Here is a 19,871-nt window from a genome sequence, read left to right on the forward strand (position 1 = left end):
TCAAGTTCAGACATAGTAGTCCTTTACTTGGCGCTACATTTCAGTCTGTTTCAGAGTTCCCGTAACAGGCAGCAAGGGAAGAGCCAGAGGGAGTGAGAGCAGTCAAAATCTTTTAGACCTAATCTTGGAAGTGGTAACTCTACTCAGAAATAAGTCTGGGTGTCCAGTTCACTCATGGAAAGAGAGGCATAGACAAGTGCAAGCCAGAGCCAATCTAGAAGATTGTCTCCTACCACAGTAACGAATCCTTCTCTTGTTCAGTTCTTCTCTTGTTCTTGTTCTCTTGTGCAGTTTGCTTACGTTGCCATGCTAGCATCCACCATAATATGCCTCCTTGCATTATTATAATTACATATATTATCTTTCCTTTCATTCTTTTTTTAAATTTTTATTTTTTTCTTATTAGTTACATTTTATTAACTCTGTATCCCAGCTGTATCCTGCTCCCTCATTCCCTCCCAATCCCATCCTCCCTCCTTCATCTCCACCCTGCCCCTTTCCAAGACCACTGATGGGGGGGACCTCCTCCCCATTCATCTGACCCTGTTTTATCAGGTCTGCAAAGCCCTCCTCTGTGGCCTAGCAGGACTGCTCCTCCCTTGGGGGGTGGGGAGGTCAAAGAGCCAGCCACTGAGTTCCTGTTAGAAATAGTCCTTGTTCCTCTTACTATGGGAAACCAATTGGTTACTGAGCTACCACAGACTACATCCGAGCAGAGGTTCTAGGTTATATCCATACACGGTCCTTGATTGAATGTCAGTCTCAGAAAAGACCCTGTGCCCAGATATATTTGGTCCTTGTGGAGCTCCTATCTTTTCCCCATCATACTAACTCCCCTTCTTTCATATGGTTCTCTGTACTCTGCCGAAGGTTTGGTTATGAGTCTTAGTGTCTACTTTGAAACACTGCTAGGTAGAGTCTTTCAGATGCCTTCTGTGGTAGACTCTTGTCATATGTTCAATGCACATCTCATCTGTCTTTCTAAATGAGGATTGATCATCTTACCCCGTGTCTGCTCTCTTGATTATCATTTTTAGGTGTATAGATTTCATTATTTTTATCATATCTTATAGGTCTATATAAGTGAGTATATACCATGTTTGTCTTTCTCCTTCTGGGATATCTCACTCAGAATGATCTTTTCTAGATCCCACCATTTGCCTGCAAAGTTCATGATTTCCTCCTTTTTGATTGCTGAGTAGTATTCCATTGTGTAAAAATACCACAATTTCTGTATCCACTCCTCCGTTGATGACATCTGGGTTGTTTCCAGCTTCTGGCTATTACAAATAAAGCTGCTACAAACATGGTTGTGTAAATATCCCTGTTGTGTACTTGAGCAAATTTTGGGTATATGCCTAGGAGTGGTATAGCTGGGTCTTAAGGAAGCGCTATTCCTAATTGTCTGAGAAAGCGCCAGATAGACTTCCAACGTGATTGTACCAGTTTACATTCCCACCAGCAATGGAGGAGGGTTCCCCTTTCTCCACAACCTCTCCAGCATGTGTTGTCCCTTGAGTTTTTCATCTTGGCCATTCTGATGGGTGTAAGGTGAAATCTCAGGGTCGTTTTGATTTGCATTTCCCTAATGGCTAATGAGGTTGAGCATTTCTTTAAGTGTTTCTCTGCCATTCGATATTCCTTTGTCGAGAATTCTCTCTTTAGCTCTGTTCCCCATTTTTTAAGTGGATTACTTGGTTTGCTGCTTTTCAGCTTCTTTAGTTCTTTGTATATACTGGATATTAGTCCTCTGTCAGATAAAGGGTTGGTGAAGATTCTTTCCCAATCTGTAGGCAGTTGTTTTGTTTTGATGACGGTGTCTTTTGTTTTACAGAAGCTTTTCAGTTTCATGAGGTCCTATTTATTGATTGTTGCTCTTAGAGCCTGTGCTGTTGGAGTTCTGTTCAGGAAGTTGTCTCCTGTGCCATTGAGTTCTAGGCTGTTCCCCACTTTTTCTTCTAACAGATTTAGAGTATCTGGTTTTATGTTGAGGTCTTTGATCCACTAGGATTTTAGTTTTGTGCAGGGTGATAAATACGGATCTATTTTCATTTTTCTGCATGTAGACATCCAGTTGGACCAGCACCATTTGTTGAAGATGCTGTCTTTTTTCCATTGAATGGTTTTGGCTTCTTTGTCAAATACCGAGTATTCATAGGTGTGTGGGTTTATTTCTGGGTCTTCTATTCAGTTCCATTGATCCTCCTTTCTGTTTTTATGCCAATACCATGCAGTTTTCATTACTATTGCTCTGTAGTACAGCTTGAGATCAGGGATGGAGATACCTCCAGATGATTTGTTGTTGTACAGGATTGTTTTGGAGATTCTGGGTTTTTTGTTTCTCCATATGAAGCTGAGAATCTTTTTTTCAAGGTCTGTAAAGAATTGAGTTGGTATTTTGATGGGAATTGCGTTGAATCTGTAGATTGCTTTTGGCAGGATGGCCATTTTCACAATGTTAATCCTACCAATCCATGAGCACGGGAGATCTTTCCATCTTCTGATATCTTCAATTTCTTTCTTCAGAGACATGAAGTTTTTCTCAAACAGGTCTTTCACTTGCTTGGTTAGTGTCACCCCAAGGTACTTTATGTTATTAGTGGCTATTGTGAAGGATGTTGTCTCCCTAATTTCTTTCTCGGCTCTTTTGTCTTTGGTATACAGGAGGGCTTCTGTTTTTTTTTTTTTTTTTTTTTTTTTTTTTTTTTAGTTGATTTTGTATCCTGCCACTTTGCTGAAAGTGTTTATCAGCTGAAGGAGTTCTCTGGCTGAATTTTTGCGGTCGCTCATGTATACTATTATATCATCTGCGAATAGTGATTCTTTGACTTCTTCCTTTCTGATTTGTATCCCCTTGATCTCCTTTAGTTGTCTTATTGCTCTGGCTATGACTTCAAGTACTATGTTGAAGAGATATGGAGAGAGTGGGCAGCCTTGCCTTGTCCTTGATTTCAGCTTTCCTTTCATTCTTAACAACTGTGCAGATACATAGAGACACCACATACAACCTAAGCTTTCAGAGGGCTGGGGGGATGGCTCAGCGTTGAGAGCATTGGTTGCTCTTGGAAAAGACCAGGGTTCTGTTCTCAGAACCCACACAGCAGCTCAAAACTATCATCCCTCCAGTTTCAGGGGCTCCAACATCATCATTTCATCTCTGCAAGCCCCAGGAATGCAGATGGTGGTGAACAGACGCACAGGCAAACAAAACTTTCATATACATTAATAAAACTAAACACGTTGTTTTAAAAATAGACAAGGGAGGCTCTCAGTCGAGAACAGTATTAAGTGCTAAGAATATTGTCTATATGGTCAATTGTTTCTGCCCACCTAAGTTTTGTAATGATGGTTTTCTCTTGGTGCAGAATGCAGCTGTGAACTAACCAAAATTATGAACTAAGACTATTAAACACGACCTTTTCTCTCTGGGTTGACATTGACTTAACTCTGCAATCAAGAACATAATAAATATGAACAAAATTGATGGGGGGCAATGTTTTTTTTTTTTTAATTTAAGTGTATGGAACTGGTACGCATTGGAGACGATGTCAGAGAGGAGAGGCAAACCTCATCCTCACTTGGATGGAAGCAAGGCTTCATCTGCTGGAATCTTGTCCTGCATGGGAAATCCCGATGCAGGTAAAACGAAACACAGACGCACTCACTCAGAAAGACAGCAGTTCAGTGGGTAAGCTGGAGTTTGCATCTGGGTGGAGGAAGACTCTTGGGGGGTCAATGAAAACTGAGCAATGAGGTTTGATAAGTGGATCTGCAGCTCCCACTGTGTACTTCTCATTATGAATCCTACTTAAGTCTCCAGCTGTGTGAACAGAATAGCTTCCCTGGAGACCCCTGCACTGGGGATAACTGGCTGATTTAACACAGTATGGCAGAGCAAGAGGCAATTATCCTTGTGGTAATGGGTAGATTTCCTTAATTTTCCTCTACCAAAATTATGGTTTGAGGGACACTACCATGTCCTTCATTCACTGGAAGTGTTAAAGCAGATACCCAGCCCTTCTGGTCTCGCTAAAACCAGAAGGACACTCCTGGAGCAATGCGCCAACCTTCCACGTTTATCTACATGAATATCACTCAACATTCTCACCAGCCAGTGGGGTTACCATCTGCGTGGTATTGAGTTTCCCCTTGGCTTACTCTGTTCACTGATGTACCTTCCACAGAGCACATCAGCCATCTCTGCTGAGGCTTCCATTTCCCTAATAGCACCGTGACCATTTCCCTTAGGTTTTACCTCATCTACCAGATCTGCTCTCTCTGTTGAGCACAGCTTCTATTTCTCCAGGCACTGCCACACCCACAAGGCCTACTGAGCTTGCCAGACTCCATGCTGCTTCCTTGGCACTATCCAGACACCACAGAGCTTCCTCTCACAACCCCTTTCTCCTAGAGACTCTCCCACCACCAGAGTCCTCCAGGCACTGCCAACCCCTCAGCTGACATCACTGACACCAGCAGTGATACTTGAATCCTGAAGCCAAGCTGATGTGAAAAGTGTTGACGTCTGGTGCCATTCATTGCTGCAGTTCATTCATGCCTACAGGAGCTCGTCTCTAAACATGGCCATACAGGATTGGATTGCAATGAAATACAAGAATGGGCAGTGCATAAAACTAGAGCTAGTGTGTGAGCTCCCAAACTGTTTCATCATGAAATCAGAGGGCTGGGGGGGCAGATCATGTGCAGAAGCAGGCAAAAGGAAAAACGGAGTAAGATACGGAAACCCCAGACCGTAGCATCCTGGAAGATGACAGAGTCGAGGGTTTTGTTTTGTTTTGTTTTGTTTTGTCTTTTTTTTTTGGATAGTGTTTCTCTATGTAGTCAGGCTGTCCTGGAACTCATTATTTAGACCAGGCTGGCCTCAAACTCAGACATCCTGTTTCTGCTCAGATTAAAGGAATTCCCCACCACTGCCCCGCCAGAGATTTGCTCTTCGGCATGGCTAACTATCCCTCTTTATTCTACACCAAGAACTGACGGTGGTACCCGTGAAGGAGAGCGATGGAGTGCTTGCCTGGCAACTCTCGAGTCTAACCTGCTTTCACCTGCTTGCTCTACAGTCCTTACGCAAACCACTTCCTACCCCTGGGTCTTGTTTCCTCACCTGTGAGGAATGTTGGAGAGAACGATTGTTAGTTAGGCCTGTCAGCCTTGCAGTTTCATACAGGAAGTTGATAGCGTGTGCCATCTAGCCGCTCAGAGTCACCCTTCAGTATTCCCACAGTCCTGACACAGATGTTCAGTGACCTTACAGACTGACAGGAGGCCCAGGACATACTTTCCTAGGGGAAAAAAATGTACATTTCAAAAGGCAAATGCCTCAGAGCTTTGCTACGGACTGTACTCAACAGCGATTGCATTCAGTCCTCACATTTACATTGACTGGAAAATTCATAAACTGTGGAGATCTGAATACCCATGACAAATTACAGCATTTATTGAAAAAAAATTTCTTTTTCTATAAGATGAATTTGGAGACTTCTTCTATAACTCTTATTATCTAAATATATGATTTCCTATAAACATTTGACACTTAACATTTGACATATAACATTTGTTATATGTAAGAAAAAGGTTTCCTCGTCCTGCTACAGAATAACTTTATGACAGAGGATGGTTAATTGCTTATACTTTATGGTGATTTGGATAAGAATGGCCCCCATAGGCTCATGTATTTGAATGCTTAGTCACTAGGGAATGGCACTATTTGAAAGGATTAGAAGGATTAGGAAGTGTGTCCTTGTTAGAAAAGAATGTGTCCCTGGTTGAGTTTTGAAGCTTTGAGGTTTCAAAGGCCCTCTCCAGGCCCAGTGTTTCTCTCTGAGCCCGTGGGTCAGGATGTAGCTATCAGTTACTTCTCCAGAGCCATGCATGCTGCCATGCTCCCTGCCATGATGATAATGGACTAAGCCTCTGAAACTGTAAGCCAGCCCCAATTAAGTGCTTTCTTTAATAAGAGTTGCACAAGCTCATGGTGTCTCTTCACAGCAATAGAACAGTGACTGTGACATGTTTAGAGTAACACTTACTAATAAGACAGTGATCTTATTTTGTTTTACATTCTAGTTAATTCATCATGCTTATACAAAGATATAAGGAAGGTGTTAATGCTCAGCAGCACCTGACTAGATTTGTCATTAATGATCCTAATTTATATATCCTGGTCTTGTGATCGCTCCTGTTTTCCAATCTTTGTTGTACTCACTGTAAAAAGGAGTACTCACTGTAAAAAAGGAGTACTCACTGGTCTCACTCTGTAAAAGTGTAGATAACTTACAGACAGTGATTTTTTTTTTAATCTGACTTCTGGGCTTAGATTAGGCAGAAGTATGAGCCTTTTAAAAATAAGCTAGCTACGTCTTTCCCCATAACTTTATTGAAATATAGCTGGCAAACATATGAGGAAGGCGTGTCATTCGAGAAGTTTTCACATTCGTGTCTGTGAAGCCATCATCCAAGACAGCAAATGTAGTACCCTAAAATGTTTCTCCCTACCCCTTTGAAGGTTTCAAGGACTGGTGCTTGAATCTGAACCAAGGTTTAATGCATGCTAGGCAAAGGTTCTACCATTGAGTTAGCCACCTCAAGCCCCCTTATAGCACTGTAGTGTTTTCTACTTGTCACCATTCTCTAATGACATCTGATTTTGTAACTAAAGATTCCATGGGTGGGAGAGCCTTTTCTAGAATTTTTCAGGAAGGTCTGTCCTCTTTCAGCCTAAGTATTTCAGGTTCATCCACGTTGGTGTCAACCACGTACTGTTTATTATTGCCGAGCAATCCTCCATTGTGTGGCTTTTCTTCAACTCTTTCATTCACCTGTTGACATGTATCTTAGGGTTTCTATTGCTGTGAACAGACACCATGACCACAGAAACTCTTATAAAGGAAAACAATTCATTTGGGCTAGCTTACAGTTCAGAGGTTTAGTCCATAATAGTCATGGTAGGAAGCCTGGCAGAACACAGGCAAACAGGGCGCTGGAGAGGTAGCTGACAGTTCTGCATCTGGATCAGCAGGGAGCAGGAAGAGAGAGACAGACCCTGCGCCTGTCTTGAGCATCTGAAACCCCAAAACCCACCCCCAGTGACATATTTTCTCCAACAAGGTCACACCTCTTAATAGTGATACTCCCTATGGGACTATGGAGAGCATTTTCACTCAAACCACCACAACAGGTATCTGATATTGGTGTTCTAGTCTTTGTATGGACATAGGTTAGAAGCAGAATGAGTGGCTTATGTGTTTGGAACATGATGCTTAGGTTCTAAAGAAATGGTCACAATTTCTTTCCATTGTACCATTTTTACATCCCCAACAAACAATCTATAATAATTCCAGGGGTTCAGCATCCTTGTCAACACTTAATATAGTCCTTTCAATTTTAGCACTTGTGGGTATTTCATTGATACTTTCCTTTTAATTTGCATTTCCTTAGTGAGTAACAATGTCAGACATCACTTCGTATGCTTATTTGCTACTTATATATCTATAAGGCAGGTCCAGTTTTTCGCCATTTAAGAAATTTGGGCTGTTTCTTTTCTGAGGTGTAAGAATTGTTTGTGTATTCTAATTAGAGGCCCTTTGTTAAATACATTTTGCTTTTCTCAAGCCTGTGGCTTGCCTCTTTATATTTTGTCTTTTTTTTACAAAATTATTTTATTTTGTTGATATTTATGTATGTGAGTGGAGTATTTTGCCTGCATGAACATGTGCCAGCAGCCTTGAGCCACAGAAACCTCCAAAGCCAGCAGGTGGGGTGGAGCTCCGTCTCCAGGCAACGCGCGAGGGCGTGGCCTTACGTCACTGAGGTGCGACTGGGAGGCCTGCCGCGGCGCTGCCGCCTAGCGGGTTTAGCTAAGTAGCGGCGGAGGCGGCGGCGCTGGCGCGGGGAGAGCGATGCCTTAAACGAGGTGAGCCTTGCAGCGCCGCCCCCTCGCCATGTCCCTTCCCAGCCGCTCCACGGTCCTGGGGCGGGGAGAGGAGGCGCGGGCAGCGCCGGGCTGCGGATCCGGGTTTCGGGGGAGCTAGGCCGCCCTGGTCAGGGCCTCGGCTGCGGGCTGGGGGGACCAGCTTCCACGGGCGGGCGGATGCTCTGGGTCCGCCTCGGCGGTGGTGCTGATGAGAGGTTTCCGCGATCAGCGCAGGCTTGTTTTGAATCTTGGCGCTGGCGCAGTGTGCAGTTTAGCTGTTGGTTAGCTGAGCAGGTGCGCCGAGGAGGGGCCGAGGGGCGGGGGCCGGAGCGGGAGGGTAGCCACAGGGCAAGGGGAAAGCCTGGGCCTGTAGCTTGGCTAGCCCTCCTTCTAAACTCGCCCTGGCAGTGCATCTGGGCCTCTGCTTGTCAAACTAATTGCTACCTTGAGAACCGACCTTTAAAAAAAAAGTTTCCTTGCTAATCATGATTGTAGGGTAAGTTGCCTTCTGTGTGCAGTTTCATTACAAAATGTGGCTTTAAAATTGTTGGAAGTTGTTTCCAGCCTACCTGTTAAATAAATGGCAGCCGCTTTTTTCATGTCTTGCTACTGCAATATATGTAGCTGCGGTAACACTTCAGTTGCCTTTAATCCGTATGTCTCAAAGTAAGCTTATCTTTCCGCTCCCACTGCCCATTCTTGCTAGCGAAGTACATCCTTAAGAATTTTGCGTGGGGTGTGAGCTGCCTACTGACCAGTGTTCCTGGTAGTTGTCTTTGAGAAGTAATGCTTCTGAATCCAGAACCCTCAGAAGTAGCATTGATTTTTTTTTTTTTCCCCTTTAATGCTGGCTGGTTTCAGTTTCTGTATTATTTTCCTCCTTCACATGATTATGTTTTTCAAAAATGCGTTCTTTGTCATTTGACATAAGGAAGCAGTATATATATATATATATATATATATATATATATATATATATTATATATATGTGTGTGAAATACATGTATATATATGGGAAAACAATATATATATATGGGAAACACACAGATATATGTATATTTATATTTGATTTCTTCTTTGGATACACCTAAATTCTTGTAACTAGAGGAAATTTATTTCTCTTTCTAAAAAGGGAGAGGTATAAAGAGAATTCATACAAATCTAGGATATTTTATTCTAAGAAGTATACTTACTAAACACACTGGCATTATTAGAACTCCAGCAATTACCCGGTACTCTTATTTATAGGTTTTCAGTCTGAGAACAGGCATTTTAGATTCTATACTGATCTGAGTAGCCTAATCATTGGACTGTTATATCTGTGTTAATTTGAACAACTGATACTTCTTGTAAATTTAGAGTTTTGTAAACAGCGAATAATAAAGTAAATAGTGCCCTTCGCGACCCAGCCCAGTTGTAAGACTTAGGATTTATTACTAAGATTGAAGATGTTGCAAAATTAAACAAACTTCGAAGGTGCCTTTGATACCACAGTCCTTGTCAGCTAGTCATCCTGGGGGTGGGGTGCATATGCGCACCAGAAGTCAGCCTTGGGTCTGCTTAGACTACACCTTCTGGCCAGCAAGTCCCAGGGATCCTCCCTTCTCGGCCTTCCCAGCACTAAGATCACAAGTGTGCCATCGCACTGTCTTCAGTGAGTTCAACCCACTGTCTTCACGTGGGTTCAGGGATAGAACTCGGCCTAGTGCTTCCTGGACGCACCTTCCCAGCTGAGCTCTCCAGCCGTCACCTGGTCACCTTGCACTTTGATTGGCTCAGTTTTCATCTGCGTCATTTCTGAATGGCTTATGGTTTACATTTTCAGAGAGCTCCGGTTTGTGAGACCTATTAGTGGCACAGTCGTTACATTCGTGTCAGGAATACTTGAATTACAACAAATCATTTGTTAGAAAATCAACTGTGTGTGCCACCCACTGAAGAAGGTGGCATTTTTGGAATCCTTGATGTTCCTGTGAGTTTCAGAATAACAGATCTTATTTAGAAAGTCCTCCAGCTGCTGTCGGAAGCACAGCTCTTTCTTGCTAGAAGGGACCAAGGCCACAAGCTCTCTCCGGAATCTTGGCCACAGACTTTTCTTTTACTGAAGTTTATTGCCAGTGATTTGCAAATTATGTCTGTAAGCAATACTGCTGTTCTGTAATTTCCAAGGAGATATTTTGTTCTGAAGGTTTCCCAATATATATACTTATCAGGGATAAATTTTCACAATTTTACATTTTCCATAAATATATTTCTAACTTCAAGTTTATGTTAGTGTAGTAGAACTTAATAAAAGATGCTAGGTGAGTGATGAAAAAACAATGGCTAGTGCAATATTGTATTCTTATCTACTATCCAGCAGCGAGAGCACAGCTGTGTGTCCTGGAGAACTCGTGGGGGAGGCAAGTGAGTTAATTGAATGATGCATGCTGTGATAGCAGTATGTAGATTATCAAGGAGAGACATCGAAAAGGTTGTGGCTGGGGACTGAAGGGTGGCTTCAGCAGACTGCTTTTGTGGGTACTTATGTCAGTGGCTCCATATTATACGTAAATAATTGCCATATTTTTACACTGGTGATGAGATTGGTTAATATTGGCTCAATGTTGGGTCCTCCCTTCTTTCACCCCTTCAGGTAGGCATGGAGTCAGTGACTCAGTTTCCTGGAATTAAGTGCAATTGCAAGAAACACTATAAACCTTGTTGTTCAAAGTTAGGGTAACAGAGATAGTGCAACATTCTCTAATTCACGAAACAACAAAGGCTTTTCAGATGGGTTTTGATGAGCAGCATAGGGTATCACAATATGACATTGGCATAAGAAGTCTTTAAGGTACAAATACTTTTTGAAGTAGCAGATAAAAAAGTGTGCTGGAACCTTCCTTCCCTTTCCTTAAAAAGGAAGTTGAAGCCCTCCTATGAAAGTACCTGCCTTTTACGGGGGAAAGGAAGGCATCTTACAGTGAGAGATGGGGCTCAGAGCCAGAAGAAACCAGCACAGACTTTTCTAAGGAATCCCTTCCTTGCTACTTTCCCAACTCCATTGTCTACTCTTTGTCCAGTGAGTGTCTAGGCTTTCGGTCCTATTTAGGATCTTATTTCTCTTGTGAGGACCATACAGTGTGCATAGTTTTCTCCTGTTTGTTTAGTTAATCTTGAAAACAGCTGGAGACCCAAAGGTAGAGGAGGGAACTATTGCCTCCATACAAATTTTGATTCAGTTGTCCTTAGTTCCATTAAGTCTTGAGACCTTTTCAGACGTTTTGTTTTCTTTGTTAGGCAGTGTAGATGGAAGTGGAAGTTCCAGTCAGGCTGATTAGAGTCTGACTGTTTATTAAGCTGCTATGGCAAAGCTTGAGGAAGTCAAGTCTCATTTTGAGAGCAAAATGTAAGGTTGTAGCAGTGGTTTTCAACCTTCCTAATGCTGCAACCCTTAAATACAGTTCCTCATGTTGTGCTGACCTTGACTATGAAATTATTTTCGTTGCTACTTCATAACTATGAATCATAATGGAAATTTCTGATGGTCTTTGGGGTAGCAACCGCCAGTTGAAAATTGCTGGGTTAAAGGTTAGTGCCATTGATTTGCACCTGAAGATTCTCTACAGCGCTCATTAGATGAACTTCTGATCTTTTAAACTTTAAAATCTTTTTCATATTATGTCATTGAAAAGTTCACGTGTATTGAAACAGCCCTTTTCATTGCTGTGTGGTAGGGCATTCTTGAAGTAAGTCTGGTCTTCTCCTCTGTACTTATTGGCCAATCTGCTCTTTGTAAGCATGCAAATATTTGAACAGGCTGTTGTGCTGCCCGGGCCATTACCTAGTTGTACGCAGTTTCCATCAGTCACCTTGTTTCTGTTTCTAGACTATGACTTGAGTGTGTTCTGATTTATTGGTGTGACTGCCTTGAGCTGAATAAAAACCTCCTGTGTGGCCAGCCCATTGTATAACAGAGTGGGAGGCTCCTTGCTGTAGACATCTGCTTCTAGCCATCTTTGCTAGACCTATTATTCTGTTATTTTGATCTAAAACCCCAGGACTTCTCTATTTTTGTGCTGCTTTAAAGCACATCTGGCCTTGGTGCTTTTGTCCCATCAGCTTTTCAGAACACATTCTAGAGTTAACATTGTGCTCTATTTATAGACTTAGCAAGTCCCTGAGTCTTATTCAGTAGATACAGTTAATTCATTTTAGCTTTGGTCGGCCAGATTGTGCAAGCAAACCTAATTTTGCCTTCCACTTATCCGAAAAAAAAATCTTAAACAGCCATCTTTTTTAATTTTTTTGGTTTTTATTTTGGTGTCAGTGTCTCCTTTCTCCAGTCACCCCGGTGTCTTTATTTCCCTCCTAGGCACCAGGATCTACCTATCTCATACGCTTTTGGACACTTCTGCGTAAAGCGTCCCCCCACCGTGCTCTGACTCTTACAGACCCAGACTATCTTTCTGGACTTGAGTGTTTGCCCAGGGTTTGTTTTCCAACTCAAGACTGGTGCCTTTCACCCACTTCTAGGCTTTCAAGGCTTCTATCCTTGTTTGTGTAGTGGTTCTTGTTTTGTAATTATATACTTATCTGTATGATTATTGCCCTTCTCCAGCTGTGTTGGATGCCCTGTGGTGCCAAGAACCCTGTCTTTTCAAGTTTGCTTTCTATCCTGTCCCTCAGACATCAGCAACACGCATCGAACTTTTTAAATAAATTTTATTTTCATTTATTTATTGTCTTAGTTTTCCAAGACAAGGTTTCTCTGTGTAGCCATGGCTTTCCTAAACTTGCTCTGTAGAGCAGTCTGGCCGTGAACTCAGAGATCTGCCTGCCTCTGCTTCCTGGGTGCTGGGATTAAAGGTGTGTGAAAAGCATGCCACCTGCCCCGCCTCCCCAGCTAAACATTGATTTTTAGAATGACAGTGGTTTCCAGCTGGTCTGTAGCCATTTACTCATGCTTCCACGTGTGAATCAGAACCTGAAAAGTAAAGGTAGCTTGTCATTTCAGTATCTGTAGGCAGTAAGTGTCAGCGTGAAGTTACTGCTTTTCTTGGTAGGGGCTTACTCTAATGTCTAATGTTATACCCTACTTTTCATACTATAATTTTTTTACATTTTTTCTTAGGTTTTGGGCATTTAGGAATTTTTGTTTGGAGACTGTCCTTGCTTAGACTAAAATGAAGTTCAAAATACTGTTGTATTTTATTTTGAGATGTCACTAGTCTGTGACACCTAGGAGCCACTGGAGGTGAACTCCTGGGACACCTCTAAGCTGGGGATTTTAATGGTCCTCTTTCGATATAGTTGGTATGGATCTATTATACTTGGACATACTTAAAATGTAATCTTTTGCCTTCAGAAATTATGTTTTAGTAGTCTGTGGTTTTCTTTTCTATTGTTCCTCTAGTATGGTATTTGTTGCTACTATATAGATTCAGATCCAAAATAGTAATGGGGAATTATTTTTAGTACAGTTGTACTTTTACAATATTAACAGCAACTTTTTAAAAACTCTCAGATAGTACATCAAATTTTAATACCCAAAGTGATACATCTTTGTGGTTCTAAACTTTGAAGTCATATTTTTAAACATTTATTTTTCTTGTGTGTATGCATATGTGTGTCTAGGGTGCACATACTGTAGCTCGTGTCTAGAGGTTAGAGGACACCTCCAAGCATTGGTTCTCTCTGTCATGTGAGTCCTGGAGATAGAACTCAAGTTGTCAGGCTTGGCAACAAGTGCCTTTGCCTACTAGCCACCTTTCCAGCCCTATAGTCACATCTTTTGTATTTAAAGCTATAATGTTTATTTTTATTAAACAGCAAAGCAAGTTTTCTGCTGAAGTTATTTTCTGTATAATTGTTACAACTTCACTTGCTTTATGTGGTAAAGGTATTAATTTGAATGAAAGCAAAATATAGTTCTTTTATGGTAAATGAAATGGGATTTCTTGAGGTAAGAGTTAAAAGTTCACATACCGTAAACTAACCATTTCCTTATCTATAGAATAAAGATATAAAAATACATCTACTCTATAGGATGCTGTGAGTAATACATGATGTCATATAGGAAGCCTTTAGCTTGGAGTCTGACATATATTAGACAGTCTGAAAATGTTCTTGCTTCTCTCTTCTCTCTCTCTCTCTGTGTCTCTGTGTCTGTGTGTGTGTGTGTGTGTGTGTGTGTGTGTGTGTGTGTGTGAGAGAGAGAGAGAGAGAGAGAGAGAGAGAGAGAGAGAAGAGATGGGTTTTGTTTTGGTAATTAACAGACCCATCAGTCTTCCAGTATCATAAGTGAATTATTTAGCTGTATGATTCTGAAAATAAGTAACAAATTTTTACTTTAAAAACTATGATTAAATAAATTGTATCTCAGATTCATTTAGTTGACTGAATCCCCACTTCCAGTACTTGTAGTTTTCTTTGCTTTTTGAAGGATGAGTGTACTAGATAGTTTTATGTCAACTTGACACAAGCTAACGTCATCTGAGAAGGAGGAACCTCACTTGAGAAATTACTTTCATAAGATGGGGCTATAGGCAAGCCTGTAGGTCATCTTCTTAATTGGTTGTCAGTTGGGGAGGGCTCAGTCCGTTGTGGGTGGGGTCACCCCTAGGCTGGTAGTCCTGGGTTGTATAAGAAAGCAAGGTAAGCAAGCCGCAGATCAAGCCAGTAAGCAGCAGTCCTCCATGGCCTCTACATCAGCTTCTGCCTCCAGATTTCTGCCCTGTTTGAGTTCCTGTCCTGACTTCCTTAAATGGTGAACAGTAATATGGAAGTTTAAGCCAAATAAACTCTTTCTTCCCCAAGTTGCTTTGGTCATGGTATTTCAACACAGCAATAATAAAACTAAGACAGTGAGTATATTAGTATTTTTATATTTATGTAAAATAACTTTTGCATTGTATTTAACAGAAACTATGTGAAGAAACTCTTTCTGAATTCTGAAAGACATCATTTCACCATGGGACAGCAAATTTCGGATCAGACACAGTTGGTTATTAACAAGTTACCAGAAAAAGTAGCAAAACACGTCACCTTGGTTCGAGAAAGTGGCTCCTTAACTTATGAAGAATTTCTTGGGAGAGTAGCTGAACTCAATGATGTGTAAGGCCTGCTCATCTTCATCCTATTTTCTCTGTCTATGTGCCCCACTTGTCATGACTGTGAGGCACCACACGCACTGATGGTAGGAATGGATCGGTTTGCATGAGTTAGTAATTCACTCGAGGCAGACTGTAATGTAGCTGTTTTAAAATGTGGGAGGGGAACAGAGGCATGGGAGGAACGTAAAATGAAATTCAGAACACAGACGACAGGTATAGAAGCAATTCTAAAATGTACCACAGCTCAGCAGTGTGTGCTAAGAGGCTGTAATTGACTCTTGTGTGAGAGCCCTTAAAGAGGCACATTAACAGAAGAGAATTTGCCACTCAGTCACTAAAGGAAATGCCTGGGCCAGCCAGAAGCACCACCATGTGCCAGTGCGTGTGGCATGCCAGGGCATGTGGCACTCTTTGTCCACTAAAGTACCTGTGCAGCAAAAGGTCACTTTTAAGTCTGCTTATTCTGAGTGAGTTTCTGTCTAAGACAGACTGTAAGTTTCTCCACCTGGAACTTCGTCTTTTTATAGACTTCACCTCAATTTTTGTGCTGATCTATATGGGAGCTTTTAAAATACGAAGGGCTCTTTTCCCTTGAGTAGCTTCTATGCTTTCTCAATGCTGCTGCTTTGTTCCCCCTGTGACAGATGGCTGGTGACACTTTCTTCTCTTAAAGCTTCCTCTGGTAGCATCTACTTCTACTTCTTTATTCTGTATCAATCTTCTGTCTATGTGGGAGTTTAGGTAAAACTTGCCTAAGACATTTTAAATGACATCTTTTAAAAATGTTTTTATTTCATGTGTATGAGTTTTGCCTTCTGTGTATGTGTGCACCACTCTCATGCCTGGTCCCTGTAGAAGCCAGGAGAGGGCAGCAGATCCCCTGGGATTAGAGTTACAGACTTGTGGGCTGTCGTGTTGTTGCTGGAAATTGAACCCAGGTCACCTGGAGGAGCAGTGGGTGCTTTTAACCACTGAGCCATCTTTTCAGCCCCCTTAAGTAATACCTTAAAGTTCTCTCTAGTCTCTTCATTCTAATCAATGGTCACTGAGCACATAATATTCACAGAGCTCAATGCTAATGGTTTGAGCATTTGAACTGATAAACCATTTGATTGATTATTCAAATATTGATGACACTCCAACTGTCTCTGAATTGGAAGTTCTTTCCATAATTCTACATTACTTCTCATTCAACTACCTCAAAGCCCAGGACCACTATATATAAATTTGTAATAATACAGTCACTATTAAAAGCTTGCAGTGATATGTATGCGCCTATTTCAGAGGCATTTATGACATAAGGCATATATTGCAGTATGAAACATGTTAGGTAAGAAGATCATACTCTCTTTTTTCAGTCAGTTGTGACGGCTAAAGGAACATCTTAAGGTTTTATCAGGAGTTGCTTTCTTTTAAGAACACTGGATTTTACTTACTAAAAAAAGAAAAGTAGCTTTTTTCTTCTTCTATCAGAAGAAGAGAGTACTTTACTTTTGTTCCAACTTTAAAAAAAATTACATTTATGTATTTGTGGAGCAGTGCACATGTAGAGGTCAGAAGACAACTTGCAGAAATCTCTCCTACCATGTGTGTCACAGGGATTGAACTTAGGTGGTCAGGCCTGATGGCAAGTGCCTTTACAAAGCACTTGAGCCATCTCTCCCATGCATTGTTCCAACTCTTAGGAAGAGAAATTAATAACATTTGCCATCTTTTAGTCCTTGAACTTATATATGTAAACTCGGACAATTTGATGAGCTTTTGCTTATTGATGTAAAGTTTTTAGAAAAAAAAAAAAACTGTCTGTGACATTACCTGCATGCTAAATTATTGGGTAAGAGTAAAAATATATTCTTTTTACTTACTTGGCACGGGATATTTGAATGGATTTGAAGGGTTTGCTTTGGTTTTGTGTTGAGACTCAAACCTAAGCTGCTGTGGTGGCTGCACACTGCAATACCAGCAGTGTAGCTTGAAATTCATTTCCGGGGACTACAGTTGAACATTTTCTAAGTGCAGTGCTCTCCGCCGTCTGCTGACCATGAAGTCAAACCTGCAGATGCGCGTCTTGATACCCAGGAAACAGCTGGGAGCTGGCATGACTGAGTTATTCCCCTTGGCTGACTTTACTGAGGCCAGTTGCTTTGCTTATCTGGAAGGCACTTACTGTATGCAGCTCTTCTGCTGGGGCTCAGAGAGCAGTAGCAGTGATAAAGGGAGCTGCAGTCTCGAGTCTCTAGACTGATTGTAGTTGATGTGGACAGCAAGATACTGAAAGTGTTGTGTTGTCTTTATGGCAGCTTGGCTGTTGTACCACTTCATGTGGAAAGGCGATGGAGCTGTATGTAAAATCACAATATGTTTTACTTGGCTGAGACGAAAATTACTATAAATTAAAACTTTCAAAAAGGTATGTTCGTGTGGTTATGTAAACAGGACTCAACCAAGAACAAGGTCTTCTGTGTATTTGGTCAGCATTTGTATAAATTAAGCTAGCAAACTTTTACTTAAAGTGCCAGGTTTCTTGGACTATGTTTGTTGGTGCTAATTGTTATGATTGTTTGTTTTCTTTTAGGTAGGACCTCATGCAGCCCAGGCTGGCCTCAAGTTCTTCTTGAACTCTTGATCCTCCATCCTTCCATCTGCCAAGTGCTGAGACCACAGACTAGTGTCAGCATGCCCAGCTTTGGACTAATTTTTTTCTGACATCTTTTTTAGACACTCAAAGACCATTAAAATATAGATATGGAGATAAGTATTCTGCAGAGCTTTTGACTTTAAAAACATCAGAAACTAAGTGTGTGTTCAGAACATTGTTTCTGTGCTATAGGAATCTTACTATAATCACTTCTGCTGTATCCTTTTTATTTCCCTATTGAAAAAGGTTTCTTGAGTCTGGTTTCAAAGCTCTACTACTTTTCATAAAAATAACAATGTGCTTACCTCTTTTTAGAACTGCTAAGGTAGCTGCTGGCCAGGAAAAACATCTTCTCTTTGAGGTACAACCTGGGTCCGATTCCTCTGCCTTTTGGAAAGTGGTTGTCCGGGTGGTCTGCACCAAGGTAAGACTGGTGGAGTCTTATAATGCTTTGGTAGTTAGAGGCACATTTAATAATGTAATAGATTTTGTAAATAAATGTCACTGATTCGTTAGTCTTATAAAGCTTAGGTGTGTGGGTGAGTGAGTGAAGTGTGTGTCTGTGTGTGTCTGTGTGTGTTATATGTTAATCTCTATGTGCATGTGTACATCATGGTCAAGGCCAGAGGTCGACATCAGGTGTTGGCCTCTGTTGATCTCGCCTTATGTTTTAAGGTAGGGTCTTTCACTGAACCTGAGCTCACTCTGTGTTTTGGCTAGGCTGGCAGGCCAGGAACCCCACCCCATGCCCAGGATCTGCTTACCTCTGCTCCCCCCAGTGCAAGCGGCTTACATACCCACACCATTGTACCCAGATATTATGTGGGTACTGAGTAACTGAGCTTGGGTCTTCATTCCTGAATGGCTGACACTTCGCTGAGTCACCTCCTCAGCCCCTAAATCATTGATAGTGCTGTTGCCTTCAAGCTGTTTGAATCTCGTTGTTGTTCAATTGCCAAGTCACGTTGATTATTGTGATTGGAGGAAGTGTCAGCCAGCTTATCTCCACCTTCCATCTGTCTCTTGAGACTTTAGCTAGCTGTGGAGCCCTCGGAGGACACCACGGTTAGCTCTGAGATGAGACCTTAAAAACTGGTTATCTCAGGAAATCTCTTCTTTTGAGACTATTGGATTACATCCACGTAAAAACAATCCATCAGAGAGGCTATGATGATTTTGGGTTATAGAGTTGGACCTTTTGTCAGGGATGTGCTATCTTGTAGTTAAGTTTTTGTATTTTAAATAACTTCTAAAAATATCTTGGCAGCTGTTGCAGAGTGTTAGAAGGCTTCCTGCTCCCAGTAAGCTAATTAGAGTAGCAGCTCTTAGCCAGAGGCCCCTGAGAGGAAATGAATTTAATAGCTTTCCTTTAGTCTCAACCTCTCTTCTAAAAGGTAAGATAAGCCGTATAAGCCACAGTTTGCATAGTTGTGAATTCTCTGAAGTCCATTTCTGACCAATCAGACTCTCCCCAGGTGAGTCACTTGACAGTCTGAAATACATTATATAGTCAGTTATACTCTATTTATGGACATGGATGGAGTCTACTCGTGGTAAGCAAATCTTGAAGGATAAAGGGCAGTCTTACAAGTTAGTTACCCCAGAAGGTGATTTCTTTTAAGAACATTGTATTTCATTCATTTAGAAAGGAAAAACAACTTTTAATGCTATGTATATGAATATTGAATACACTAGAATAAATGGTATACTGTACTACAAATAAATGTTAGTGAATCACAGACCGCAGAGATTGCTTGATAATCTGTCGCATTTCCCTGATAAGTTTATCAGTTTCATTTTTGCTGTGTTTTACTTCCAGTTTATTCAAGCAGAAATGTTAGCAGTTACACCAGGAACTAAGAATGCAGGCAGATGCCATGTCCTTAAGGAAACTGTTTGCAGTTCAGGCCCCTGTCTTTTCTACCATAGACTCTGCTAAGCTCTACACCCCCAGAATCCTCCATATTCCAGTCTATGCTGCTGTGAAATGACTTTTCTGAAGCTCAGCTCTCCTCAGCTTGCTGCCTGCAAAACCTCCCTTGCTGTTGTGTGTGGTGCTTATGGCCCCTACCATATGACTCCATGCTTCTTTTCTGCTTTACTCACTATTCTCTTTTGCATTCTGCATGCCTACCAATGTTATTGAATTGAAGATGTTACTTTTACGACTCACACCCTCTGTTTACTGAGTTTCCTCAATTAAGAT

At 41.4% G+C, this 19,871-nt stretch overlaps 1 protein-coding gene across 4 annotated transcripts in view; it reads left to right on the plus strand.

Annotated features, from left to right (window-relative positions):
* The first annotated feature begins 7,845 nt into the window (after positions 1 to 7,845).
* Rnf141 (ring finger protein 141) overlaps positions 7,846 to 19,871 on the plus strand; it is a 30,655-nt gene continuing 18,629 nt past the window's right edge. Inside the window, exons 1-3 of one of the 4 annotated variants that reach the window (XM_055627292.1) lie at positions 7,846 to 7,933; positions 14,837 to 15,028; positions 17,981 to 18,089. In XM_055627292.1, coding sequence (XP_055483267.1) covers positions 14,886 to 15,028; positions 17,981 to 18,089 — 252 coding nt within the window. In that variant the 5' untranslated portion in view covers positions 7,846 to 7,933; positions 14,837 to 14,885. Of the gene's footprint in view, positions 7,934 to 8,064; positions 8,228 to 8,345; positions 8,430 to 14,836; positions 15,029 to 17,980; positions 18,090 to 19,871 lie in introns of those variants that run through there. The other 3 variants (XM_055627293.1, XM_055627294.1, XM_055627291.1) reach the window with 3 other exon arrangements.

The sequence above is a fragment of the Psammomys obesus genome, unplaced genomic scaffold, assembly GCF_907164565.1.
Source record: "Psammomys obesus unplaced genomic scaffold, mPsaObe1.curated_primary_1811, whole genome shotgun sequence".
In the NCBI taxonomy this organism is placed as follows: Eukaryota; Metazoa; Chordata; class Mammalia; order Rodentia; family Muridae; genus Psammomys; species Psammomys obesus.